Source organism: Musca autumnalis, unplaced genomic scaffold (assembly GCF_047663935.1).
Source record: "Musca autumnalis isolate F117 unplaced genomic scaffold, ASM4766393v1 scaffold_1, whole genome shotgun sequence".
Taxonomy (NCBI): Eukaryota; Metazoa; Arthropoda; class Insecta; order Diptera; family Muscidae; genus Musca; species Musca autumnalis.
Genome location: NW_027411644.1, coordinates 244,986,916 through 245,001,052, shown reverse-complemented (window position 1 = coordinate 245,001,052; position 14,137 = coordinate 244,986,916). Strand labels below are relative to the sequence as shown.

Genomic DNA, 14,137 nt, shown 5'->3' with positions numbered 1-14,137 from the left:
CTAATTTAATACTGGTAAATACTGTTGCTTAAAAATATTTAGAATTTCTTTATTTTTTAAAAAAAATCGCACACGCATATCTTTATAAACAAATTGGTACATTGTGTATGTCGTAATTATAATTTCATTTGGAGCTACTTTATTATTTCCGCTTGATGCGCAAAAAAAGGCCCCAACCTTCATTAGCCACAACAAAACCATATTCGACATTAACTACTTTTATTTTCACAAGAAAACAACGGTTGTGTTGGAACAAGCGTACAACATTTCCCGACACATAATCACAATTATTGTTATTATTATATGAGGGCGGCATTCGCCACGTGTGCACCAGCATGAATAGTAGTACCTGAGCACATTTTTAGTTGCTGTTTTTATGCCAACAACAACAACAACATGAAACTTACCTAAGTCCTGGCACTTGTGTGGCCATTGTGCCATCGCTGAGCACCCAGGATACAATCGGTGGTGGATTGCCATGTGCCGTACAACTAGCTTGGCTGCCAGTGTCATTGCCAAAGAGCAAACGTGATGGTGGCTCCTGCAGGAAGGTGGGTACACGTAAGCCGCTTGTGGCTTTGGCAACCGGAGGCAGTGGCAGTAATAGAAGTAATGCGCTGGTGGTTACCAAAGTAATTTCCAACAACGATGATAATGAGGTGAGGCAGACAAAAGCTGAAAACACACACAGAAAGTGAAAAATAAAAATATTAAAAGGTGGTAACGGTGGTGATGGTCATGTAACACAACAAGTGTTGGCAATAAAAATATATAATTAACATTTTATATTTAAGCAAAAAACAAAGAGAACAAACATATTTAGGTTGAGGATGTCAGAGGGAAATTACCAAAATAATAAAACCTCAAAACCAGAGGAAAAAGTTTACATGGCCACAAACAGTTGAGTGCACACAAACTGACATTCAAACAAACACCCAGACACTTGAATGTGTTAACTTTCACTTTTCACTGTCAGAATGTTGAAACGTGGCATCTTCTGCTAATTGTGTAATTTAGCTGAGAGCATGTACGCACATATATTTTTTTTATTTTTACGTTTCCATAAAAATGTTATTATTTTAGTAATCAGAGAAATTTGTGAGTGGGAAAGTGTGTATATTAGGTGGGGGAACACTTTAGTACAATAAAAGATTTCTGTAGAGGATACAGTTTATCAATATTCTCACATTGTATGAGAAGAGAAATAGCACACTATAAACTAAACGAATGCCCAATAAGCAAAAACTGATTACAAATATTGGACAGAAAACATATTGTACTCAGGTTAAAACAATAAAAACGACTTAAAATTATGGGCAGACTAGGCAATTTTTTTTTAAATATATATTTCTATATTCAGATATATAATATATATATTTTTTTATGTTGCCACACTTTAGGACTACACAAAACCTCATGGGGTAAACACTTCTAACGCGCTGTACATTTTCTTCACCAGAAATAACAACCATGATACCATGCGATGCTTAAAGCCATAATTTCCTTCAATCAATATTCTGGAAACGTTGAATGTGAGAAATTGTGACCGATCAGTGGTTATCGACGTAGTGATATCCTACGAATTAGATATCCCCTAACGCCGAGGCGTTGGACGAACGCGTGCCTATCCTGTTCCAAGGTTTATAGTTAGTATACCAACTGTATTAGAACGAAGCCTCGTTAAAACCTAAGCATCTCAACGCAGTATAAACTTCATTGCCAAAACCACAGGTGTAATCTCTAAAAGGAATAACGGGCTTACGTTCTTCTCGGGGGCACTTTTACACAAAAATAGGTTGCCGTTTTTATTAAATAATGGTTTTAGACCCTAAGTATGTTTGGACGAAATGTGTTTCAGACAATTTGGAGACGATTGAGCAATGTCCGTCCGTCCGTCTGTCTGGCTGGTTGGAGCGCACGACAACTCTCGAACGGATCAAGCGGTTCGATCCAAAATTTGGCTTTCGTAAAATTTTGTCCAAACTTAGTTTAAGTTCGAAGATGGCTTATATCGGTCCACTCATTCCGGTACCTTCCCCACAAAAGTTCGAAAATGTTCGGAAATTTTGTACGTACGATAACTCTTAAAGGGAGTAACCGATTTGGTCCATGCTTTACAAATCATGAAATGTCTACCAGACTTAGATGAGGTTCCAATATGGACTCAATCGGTCCACTCCTTCGGGTAGATCCCACACAAAATTTGGGATAAGTTCAGTTTAGGACCTGCTCTCGAATCGCTTTGATTTTTGTTTCAGCAACTTGTATTCACTGCCCCCCATACGACGGTACAAGTTTCATCAGGGGCAAGTCCACACTTCCTGAGAAAATAGCCTTTTGCAAAAAACCCCTACGACACCGTGTGAGGCGGTTGGAGCGCAAGATAAGTCTTGAACGGATCTGCCGATTCGATCCAAAATTTGGCCTTAGGAATATTTTGTCTAAACATAGTTTAAGTTCGAAGATGAGCCATATCGGTCCACTCCTTGAGGTACCTCCCCCACAAAAGTTAAAAATGTTCGGAAAAATAGTTCGTACGGTAACTCTTGAAGGGAGTGACCGAATTGGTCCATACTTTACACATCCTAATATATCTACCAGATATAGATCAGGTTTAAATATGAACTATATTTGTCCACTCCATCCGGTACCTCCCACACAAAATTTCGGATAAATTCACTTTAAGACCAGCAATCGAATCACTTTGATTTTTGTTGAAGCAACTTGCATTCACTGTCCCCCACACGACGGTACAAGTTTCATCAGGGGCAAGTTCATACTTCCTGAAAATAGCCTGAAAGGTCCAAAAAAAACCCTATGACACCTTGTGTAGTGGTTGGAGCGCAAGATAAATTTCGAACGGATCTGCCAATTCGATCCAAAATGTGGCCTTCTTAATATTTTGTCCAAACATAGTTTAAGTTCGAAGATGAGCCATATCGGTCCACTCCTTCAGGCACCTCCCCCACAAAAGTTAAAAATGTTCGGAAAAATTGTTCGTACGTTAACTCTTGAAGGGAGCGACCGAATTGGTCCATACTTTACACATTCTATATATATTTACCAGATATAGATCAGGTTTAAATATGGACTATATTTGTCCACTCCATCCGGTACCTCCCACACAATATTTCGGATAAGTTCACTTTAAGACCTGCAATCGAATCACTTTGATTTTTGTTGAAGCAACTTGCATTCGCTGCCTCCATTACGATGGTAAATGTTTTTTCAGGGGCAGGTCCATATTTCTTGAGCAAACATGCACCGTATGTAATGGCTGGAGATCCACCTCTATAATGGTCAATATCGATCCATTCCTTTAAGTAATGAACATTTTTGTCGGTTCATACATCCAAATTTTTTAAAACCCCCTTAATACATACGTTTTTGGGAAAAAATCGTTTCAATATACACAGGCTGAGAGTATATCTCTGTCGGCAAAGCTGACTGATACTTTCTTACTTGTTAATATTAATTCATTTTTCGTTAGAGCCGTTCGTCAGCTCCAGAGAGGAAGAGGGGAATAGTCCTCGCTACTACCATGTAATTGCAGTGATTATACTGCTCCATCGTTGTAACACTTGTGTTACATTCTCTCTATTCACTGATCTTGCCTAACTTATCACGCCTACCGGATACTTTTTCTGGTGAATGATAGACCTCATCCTCCTACCAAGCGGGAACTAAAGCCCATACAGTGGATCTTCAAATTGGTGCCTGCGAGGTAGACCTGGAAGCTCTTTGAAGCTCTCTAGGTAATTCTAAAAAGGCGCTAGCTGACGCATGATATCGCTGCTTCAATGCAATGGTGAACCATGGTATGAGCCGTTAAGGCGAGTAAACTTTCTTACGACAGGTCCCGTGTACTTTCTCAAATACCCATGCCATAGTAAAAACCGTATTTTTCGGAAGGGTATTTATTCTACAAATAAATCCAGCAGCGCCTGACCCACAGTTGTCGGCACGTTTGTCTGCGTATGCCTCCAGGAGTGGCGGCAGCAACATACAATTTTCGTTCTTATGGGCATTAAGATCGAGACCAGTAAGATCTTAATTATGGCATACTGAAAGGCATCCCTTTATCGTCTAGTCTGAAAGTTGTGCCTACGGTAAATTGTTCTGAAATAAACACAACGGGAGAAGCCCAGCTTACGGCTGACAGGGTAACCTGTAAAGAAGTTGCCAAAGACATTCTTGCTGAACAAAGCCGATAACTTCTATCCCCACTAAAGCCAATGGTGGCCCTGAGCGACGAGTGGAGTGGGGAAACCCAGTCTACGGAAGAAGGGATGGCAGTTTAGGAAGGGAAAGGACAAGGAACCCTGTGTAGAAGATGTCGAGGTTATTTTGGCTGAACAAAACTGAAGCGAATGGTGGCTCAGAGCCTCAGCCAGCTTAGTGCTTCTGCTGGGCCGTGGTCAGTTTATCGAATGACGAACTCGACAAATAACTGGCGTCAAATAACTGGCCTCAGCAAATAAATCATTGAAAGCAGGACCGTCAAACACACGGAAGGACCTACCATTGGCTTAAGCCGACAGAACTGGCCTCCAGAGTAAGTACGCTGTTGAGTCGCCAAGATTTTGCCCGACAACATTGGTCAAAGAAAAGTGGGTAGATCGACAGGGAACCCTCATCCATCACGATGAGAGAGTGCAAACTTACTTACTTACTTGTTTACGTATTTGTCATTTGTCCTATTTGCCAAACTAAGAAAAGATTTCCATCCTTCTCTATTTGTTGTTTTGCTTTTCCAATTTGGAATACCGTGTTTTTCGATCTCGTCTTCCACTTGTTTACTCCATCGAAGCTGTGACCTTCCAGTTCTGCGTGTGTCGCCAATTCTAATGTAATAGCCTAGCCATCGCCATCGTTGTACCTCGATTGTGCGTTTAACTAGCCAATACAGCTAGTGGTTCATACGACGCCGATATTCACCCTCAACACAGTTTGACACGTAGATTTTTCGAAGAATTTTTCTCTTCGCCCTATCTACTTGCGCAAGAACCCATGCTTCGGCACCATACATTAGCACAGGTAGTATCAGCGTTTTGTAAAGATTTATTTTGGTTTGATGAGAAGTGGCTTTGTTTTAAACTGCATCCTTGAGCGAAGGTACCATTTTCTAGCTAATACTATTCTTCTTATTTCACAACTGATGTTGTTTGTTGTGTTTAGGGCGGTGTCGAAGTAGACGAAGTCTTTATCTACATTAAAATTATAGGAAACAACTTGGTTGGACGCATTGCGCGTCAACACCATTAACATGTTCCTGTCGCCGTTTACCGCCAGACCCACTTTAGGAGATTCTCCTTCGACCTTTTTAAAGGTATCAGTTACTTCTTTTTTGATAGTGAACGCTTCGGAAAGGTGCTTTCCTATTTTAACTGAGGGCCGGGTATCAGCTGAAGACATAATACAAAGCCAAATGAACATTACGGGGATACCAAATTTAGATCTGCATCTCCTGGGTCTTTTCCACGATTCGCTCAGTGTAAATATATGGTCAGTGGTGTCGGGTCTAAGGCATCATTGCTATGACCCAACTATTTCGTTGACCAAAGGCTTTGGTCGTTCGCACATTATACCTGATACTACAAGATAGTGCAATAGCAATAGGTAGAAGATTTATGCCCCTAAAGTTAGATCATACAGACTTCTTCTACTCGTTGTTCCTATCAGATGGTACTAACTAGCTAATGCATACACCTTATTAGTGTGTCGCCTCCGGTTTTGAGCAACTGCTGCTTTATTATTCTTCAGCTGGTTTATTACTGTCTTTACCTCATTTTAATCGGACGGTATCTGTGGTATGTTCGTCGTCTTTGCTAGTATTGTATACCAAGAGTTTGGAAAAATGCACTTTCCATATCCTAAGCACCCTATCTGCATCTGCTACCAAATAACCTTGCGGGTATCTACAGGAGGACATGCCTGTACCAAAGCCACCAGTTTGAGGTTTCACTCTTTAGTATAATTTTCGGACTTCATTCTGGATCCTGCACATCTCAATTTTTTCACACACCCGCTTTTTAATTTCTCTCTGTTTCCAGAGGAAAATACGTTTCTCCTCTCTTCTCCCGATACCTCCCTCGTGCGCTACGCGTTGCTGCTAATTGTAGGGAGCAAAACACTCCTGGTCATATCATGAGTTCCTTGGTGGAGGTCTCTGGTATCGAAGTACTGATTTTGAGATTATTTCCCTGGAGCGGGCAATACTTTGCCACTGTAATGGCAGATATGTGCTGATATATTATAGGGACGAGGAGTGTTTTGATTAAGCATTTGGGCCAGTTGAGTGAAATATGCAGTGGCTATCTGTTGTGATTGGAGCTTAGCGATGTCCAACTTCCAACTTAATCACGATTAATCTCTAGGTGGTAAGCAAGTTCGAAAGAGCTCACCCTCACCTGCCCAAGAGAAATCCTGAATTAAGTAAACTACCACTCTCATCTCGATGACGGAGTGAGGCAAAATCAAGATCAATGTCAACATTGCATCCCATAGCTCCAAAAGGCCAAACCAGCAGCAATGTTGACTTGACCCAACGACGCATAAACGAGGCATTGCCACCACTCAGACAGGACAACCCTCAAAGTTGAAAGATAATACGTTAAAAACGATGCATCAAAAAAAGGGTTTCTTACCAAAATCAACCCTTCTTCATCAAAAGAACCACACCCGAAGGGTAGAAGACCCAATCCAAGCAAAGAGCCCTCTGTCTTTTACCAAAAGATGGAGAACAGGAAAGATACCAAAGCCAAAATAGCCTCTTACGCTAACCAGAAACACAGGGTATCTTATGTTCTATTTTATCTATAACAGTGCTGAAAAGAAAACAAGTAGACCAATGGCACCAGAGGAGCTTGCATTAGCAGGCATTGACAGATCTGAACCTGATGTTAAGACAAGTGTAAAGAGATTGCTGATTAGACTGTGAACACAAATTTTGGGGAAGAGATAATTACTTTTGCAGATGAAAGCCCTTGGTGAGTATATTAAGAATCCCAAATACAAATCCGCCGTGAGTCGAACTTCCGCATTATGGCTTGATAAAGTTTTTGCTAGAGACCCTGTAAGCCATCAGGAATTAGCGTTATATCTTTGTTCACTATTGCTTTAGCATATTTTTGAGATGAAATGTCTTCAGTCAAATCGAATGAGGATTATTTTCGTAGAGCATTTCGACCTTCTAACTCGCTTCCTTCAATGTCCTTTTCGTCCTTTATTTTAAGAGCCGCTATAAAAGTAACCCTGCACGCATACTGGTAATACTCGGTGGGCAGAATCCCAATCTCCAGCCCAACTTATGGAGACTGGTTACCCACAGTCCGGAGAATAGGTGTCAGATCACACACCATCTTCTCATCTACCAATATGTAATTTGAGAGCCCTGATCCGCCAGTCCAAGATGTAGAGGGGCTCCTCAAAGAAATGGGGAGAAACTGCCTCATAATTCTAGAAAGTGATGCCAATGCTCACCATTTCCTCTGGGGTAGCAGCGAAACAAATGCCAGTTGTCCACAAGTTGAGAGAACTATAAAGTGTCTTTCACGACCTTGTGGCTAGAATTCATGATGTCATTGCTGTCGGGGTGACCAACAGTGACCAAAACGTTCACAATGTCACAGCCATACTCCCATGATTCGTCACCAGTTATCACCTTTTTGAGGTAATCAGGATCGTCGTTGACGATGTCTATGCGATGTTATTTTTACTCAAAATGTAGCAATTTAGGAACAATCTTCGCAGCTGCACGTTTCATGTCTAAAACATTCGTAAAAATTGATTGGTATGAACTGGACGATATACCAATTTCTTCAGCAATCTCTCTGTTCTTCACTGCTTCAATGTTTCCGTTCATCCGTTGTTGACGTGGTCGGGCGACCAGAACGTGTATCGTCATTGAGATACCACAACTTAACTTGTGTTCTGCTCATAGTAAACACGCCAAACACCACAGTCAACGTTTCAGATGTCCTTGTGCATTTAATTTCAAAACTTTATACAGCTTCTTTGATCCATTTTTTCGGGTAGTAAAAAGTTGAAGAGCACACCAAAACACGACTAACCTTGACAATCCAAAATGCCTGATAACCAACATATATAACTGACATACGTAACGTAACTCAGGTTATATTTTCATACATCGTATATGGTTTTGTGAGCTACTACATCGAAACATCCTAATATGAAATTGGGTTTACTTAAAATATTATCTTTTGACAGCATATTCATAAAACACATTAAACCACATATTCTATGGAAAAAATTCCGACTCGTATTCATTGGTGTCTGAGTGTCTGTATGTAAACACATATGCCTGCAGGTACTTTAACGCTTCTCTACATATGTTAGCATACAGGTTTTAAATATTTGCGGGCCAAAAACATTTGGCTGATGGCCCGCATTAAAACATTTTCGGAAAATTTAGTACAAGATGAATGAAACAACCTGCCTGCCAACAACAATCAAAGGCGCACATGGCTCTATGGCCTCCATTTGAGGTTGTTTGGTTTTTGGCGAATGTTCTTAATACAGTTTTATCCCCAAAAAATATGAAAGAATGTTAAAGGCAACTGGAACAGTAGATGGATGAATGAAATGGAAAAACGGCTCAAAGGAGAATTAAGACTTAACATAAAAATAACTGTTACATACCTTTTGCCTTGGCAACAATTGCGGGTGAACTCATGTCTGAGCATGTGCTTAGTTTTGTACGTTTAATTGTGGAAATCTCTCTGTGATTTGTTGCTTTAGTTGATGTAGTCTTGAGTTTTTCTTTTTATTTTATTATTCTATAAATGCGTAGGTTCTTCGTTGGTACGGTCGTCGTAGTTGCTGGCAAACATTTAAACCTGAGTTATCTGAAAGCAAAAAAAGCATGGAAAAAATAGACAATTAAAATTAATTTATAATACTCAGATAATAGGATACATGTTGTTTCCTTTGAATTGTTCTACTTATCAGTAATTGGACATAAAAAAACAAGAATGAAATGTGATGAAAATTGACGTTTTCAAAAAATTACTGTGAAACATAATTGCACAGAAGGAGGTGATCAGAGAAAAATAAAATTATAAAAGTGCTATGGCTGACGTAGGGGATGAAAGACATGAAGCATTAGCATGACAAAGCCCTCTCCAGCTTCACTCCTGTGAATGAAAGACTTGCTTCAAATCGGATAACAGCTAAATTTGTAAACATAAGTTTTATTTGCGCTAATGCTCTCACTGAAGAGAAGGACGAACAGACCAAACATATATTTTACGAGCCCTTAGAAGAAACATATGTATGTTGTCTGCCATGAAATTAAAATTATTATAGGCGATGTTAATGCTAAAATTGATTTTAATGCTAAAACATTCAGGAAATTTTGTATCCACAGTGAAACATCTGACAATGTAATGATGCTGAAAGACTTCGCAGACGAAAAAACATGGTAGTTAGCAGCACGAGATTGTGATAGATGGAAAACATTCATCGAGCGTGTTATATGTACGATCATTCCCAGGAGCAATCATAAAATCGGACCTTTACCTTGTTGCAGCAAAGGTACCCACCCGATTTAACGTAGCTAATAAACAACCAACGACAAAACACGGATTTTGGACATCGGTAAGCTGCAATCACAACAGATAGCCACAGCATATTCCACTCAACTGTCCCAATACTTAATAAAATCACTGCTCTTTCTAATAAGATATCGGCAAAATAGTGGCAAGGTCCACTCCATGCAAACAGTCGTAAAATCCATTCTTGTCTACCAGAAACCACCATTAAGGAACCAATGATATGACCAGGGATGCGATTCTACAACTAGTTAACGACAGAATTACCGACAATTATCGATAACTGGAAATTTCTATTTGCTTATAATTTCGATAATTAACGAAATTCGTCGGTAGGTTACCGAGGAAAAGAAACTAGTCGCTAACCAATACAGAATCCCACTATAGGTCTGTGGTACCCTACAATTAGAGAAGTATCGGAAGAAAAGTAGAGAGGAACAAAGAGAAATGGAACAAGTATGAAAGCCTTAAGTTCGCCCGAGCCGACTTTATATACCCTCCACCACCACTTTATTGAAGTAAATATAAACAACTAGTAACTACAAAGCTATTTGTCTACGTTAAGTATAATGTTTTGAAGGAGAATAATAAATTAACTGATGATAGTCACTTTATACAGGTAATTTTTGTGTGGGGGTTTTCTACCCCTTGAGATCCCAAAATACCAAGTTACATACACTTAAGGAGGAAAAAGTAGCAACACTCATTAAAGAAGCTAATCATTGTTATTTTTCTTCTCTGACTAAACAATATACTAAATTACAGCAATCCCTGTTCCAAAATTTGACAAAACTCCTCAATATACATAAAATTGGCATTGGGTCCATGAAGGTTAGATTAATACTACATACATATGTATATGTAAATTGATAGTGTTTTGCAAATAAGTTTTCTATCTTCTAGGAACACAAATGAGTTCCGTTCTAGGGGACTATATAAAGCCTATACGGATAAATTTCTGGCGGAAAGTCTTAGACTCCAACCCAGTAGTATATTGAGACAACAACCAAAATCGGGAAGTACCAATCTATGAGGGCTATATGCAGACGTGGACATAAAAATACCGAAAATCGGGAGGTACCGTTCTATGTTTGCTATATTAAGACGTTGATCTATACCTCGAAATTTCAGGTGGAAATTTTTGTAGCCCCCAACGAAGACTAAATACCAAATTCCAGCCACTTGAGTGGTATATTGAGGCTAAAACCTTGAAAATACCGAAAATCGGGAGGTACCGTTCTATGGGGGCTATATGAAGACGTTAACTTATATAAACAAATTGAGGTGGAAAACTGTATGTCACCAACGAAGACTGAATACCAAATTCCATCCACTTGAGTGGTATATCGAGGCTAAAACCTTTAAAATACTGAAAACCGGGAGGTACCGTTCTATTGGGGCTATATGAAGACGTTAACCTACACCGAAAAATTTAAGGTGGAACGTTTTATACCACAAACGAAGACTAAATAACATATTCCAGTCATTTTAGTGGTATATTGAGGCTAAAACTTAGAAAATACCGAAAATCGGGATGTAGCTTCTGTGGAGATGTATCAAAACTTGGACCGGTATCGACAAATTTCTGGGGGGAAGTTTTGTATCCCGAAGAAGACTAAATACCAAATTTCAGCCACTTCGGTGTGATAATGAGGTTAAAACCTTAAAAATATCGAAAATCAGGATGCACCGGTCTATGGGGGTATATCAAAACGTGGACCGGTACCGACAAATTTCTGGGGGCAAGTTTTGTATCCCGAAGAAGACTAAATACCGAATTTTTGCCACTTCGGTGAGATAATGAGGCTAAAACCTTAAAAATACCGAAAATCAGGATGTACCGTTCCATGAGTATATCAAAAAGTGGACCGATACCGATAGATTTCCGTGGGAAAGTTTTGTAGTCCAAAGGAGGACTAAATACCAATTTTCAGCCACCTCGGTGTGATAATAAGGCTAACACCTTAAAAGTACCGAAAATCGGGGGCAACGTTCTATGGGGGGTACATGAAAACGAGGACCGATGCTGACAAATTTCTGGGAGAAAGTTTTGTTGCCACGAAAAGGACTGATTACCAAACTTCAGCAATTTCGGTGCGATAATGAGGGGTATACCAAAACGTGGACCGATACCGACAAATTTACGTGAGAACGTTTTGTAGCCCAAATTTTAAATTTTAGCCATATTAATATAGCTTAAACCTTCAAAATACCGAAACTTGGGAGATATCTTCTTATGGGGACTATAATAAAACGTGGACCTATACGATATAAACATTTTTTGGTATAAATGTTTCTTAGCTTCTGGAAACACAAAATAGCAAATTGCAACAGATTCGGTGATCAAGTGGGACTAATACATTCAAAATATCTTTAAATTACGCGTACTATAAATGGGGCGTTAAAATGGGGGTTATATCTAAACGTGGACCTATATAAACAAATTTTGGTAGAGATGTTTTTTGCCTCTGCACAATGGTCCCAAATCCAAATTTTCTGGTCAAAACTATTTCAACGTCCATTTTGTATTGAAATTAATTATAATTTACAATAAATGTGCACAAACAGCAATTCTTACGTTTTTTCGACCAAAATGACCAAAAACTGCCAAAATTTGTTGAACAGGGTTGTCCCGTTGTGTGGGGTCTAAACCAAAACATTGACCTATGTTAATAATTTTTGGTAGGAAGGATTCATATCTTCCAAGAGGTCAAAATACCAAATTTCAGCCGAATCGGTCATAAAGTGCCGCTAAAATCCACAAAATATCTAAAATCGGATGGTACTTTTATGCGGGGACTATGACAAAAACAGGACCTATTTTCAAAAAAATTATACATACTTGTTTTGTACTCTCTGAAACCTTAAATATGAATTTTTAGGAAAATCGGTTGATAGATGTGGGTATTACCGTTCTATTTCAATTGGATTCTACGTACAGTCACAACAGGTATTTACAAAAAATTCTCCCATCTTAAAATAGAAAAATCCACTTTATGTTAACTGTGGCAAATTTGAGCACGATTTGACTTCTGAATTTATTAGTACAGACCCCCTGCTATCTTTCAAATTCGATTTGGAGGTGGACATATTTTGACATTTTTTTAAAAGTTTTTAAAAAATATTTGTAAAAAAATAACTTTTCATATATATAAAAACATTGATTTTATTACGCTAATTTTACAAATTTCATCGTTCCTTTTGTAAAGATTATTAAAGTACTCATTAACAGCTTCCTGATTCATAATAACTTTGGTCTCACTTCTGTATATTTATGCAGCGACGAATTACAACTAATATTCTATATTTTACATCACAAAGTCTGTTTCATTTTTACATAAAAAAGTGTCAACTTTGGTACTGCGCCAATCAACGAATACTAACGTTATTTACAAAAACTAATTATTTTTAAATGACTTGATGTGCTTTTTATTATTCTGTGCAAAAAAAAAAAATTAAAACTTCGAAATTTCCTGATTAAAACCTATGTGCTCTAGAGACACAAAATACCAAATTACAACCAATTAGGTGGCCAAATGGGACAAATATCTTAAAAATTCTTTAAAACGACGACGCGTCATGCGTCACTTTGTATGGGGGTTATACGAAAACGTGGCCCTACATCTTCCGTTTTCAATACCAAAGGTCAATACAATATATTTTACTTTGGTAAAATTTTCATAATCTTACTTCAATCCGTTCGGACGCTCCCAGCAAAAATTCGGATCCGTTAGTCCTTATGTAACACATTACAAAGTAATGTAAGCAAAAATAACTACTTAAATTACTCCTTATTAAGTTATGAATACAGTGGCACAGAGCTAGTGTGTCCGACTACAAACCAGAGTGTTGTGTGTTCAACGCTCGCCGCTGGCCGGGTACTTTTTGTTAAAAAAAAACAAAGAACACATTGTGCTCCATTTCACCCGCTAAATAATATCAGATCATCATCCATTGAGCTATAGTTGCGACCTCTATCGTGTTTATGATTACACTACAAACAAACAAGTAAAAAAGTATCAGAGATATACCCTCAGCCTGTGTGGATTGAAATACTTTTTTCCCAAAAAAAACTTATGTATTTATGGGGGTTTTTGGCCCTATGCACCGACAAAAGTATGGATAGGATTAAAGCTCAAACATTTGCCAGGGATATCGATAGATAGGGCTTTTGTATCACACACGCCTGCGAAAAACATAATATATATATATATATATATATATATTCGGTAATATATTCGGTTCGAGACCTCCAGCCACTACATATGGTGCCATAGGGGTTTTTTACAACTTTCGGTCTGTTTCCTCAAGAAGTATGGACTTGCCCCTGAAAAAACTTTTACTGCCGTAATTAAGGCAGCGAATGCAAGTTGCTTCAACAAAAATTAAAGTGATTCGAGAGCAGGTCTTAAAGTGAATTTATCCAAAATTTTGTGTGTGAGGTACCCGAATGAGTGGACAAATATAGTCCAAATTCCAACCTGATCTATATGTGGTAGATATTTTAGGATGTGTAAAGTATGGACCAAATCGGTCACTCCCATCAAGAGTTATCGTGTGCACAA

At 38.6% G+C, this 14,137-nt stretch overlaps 1 protein-coding gene across 3 annotated transcripts in view; it reads right to left on the bottom strand.

The window, feature by feature from the left end:
* Positions 1-14,137, bottom strand: part of Dscam3 (Down syndrome cell adhesion molecule 3) — a 457,425-nt gene that overhangs the window by 364,821 nt on the left and 78,467 nt on the right. For all 3 annotated transcript variants that reach the window (XM_073960642.1, XM_073960641.1, XM_073960643.1), the window contains exons 2-3: positions 8,662-8,867; positions 408-675 (exon numbers count right to left, since the gene is read on the bottom strand). In XM_073960642.1, the coding sequence (XP_073816743.1) occupies positions 408-675; positions 8,662-8,695 (302 nt within the window). In that variant the 5' untranslated portion in view covers positions 8,696-8,867. The remainder of the gene's footprint in view (positions 1-407; positions 676-8,661; positions 8,868-14,137) is intronic.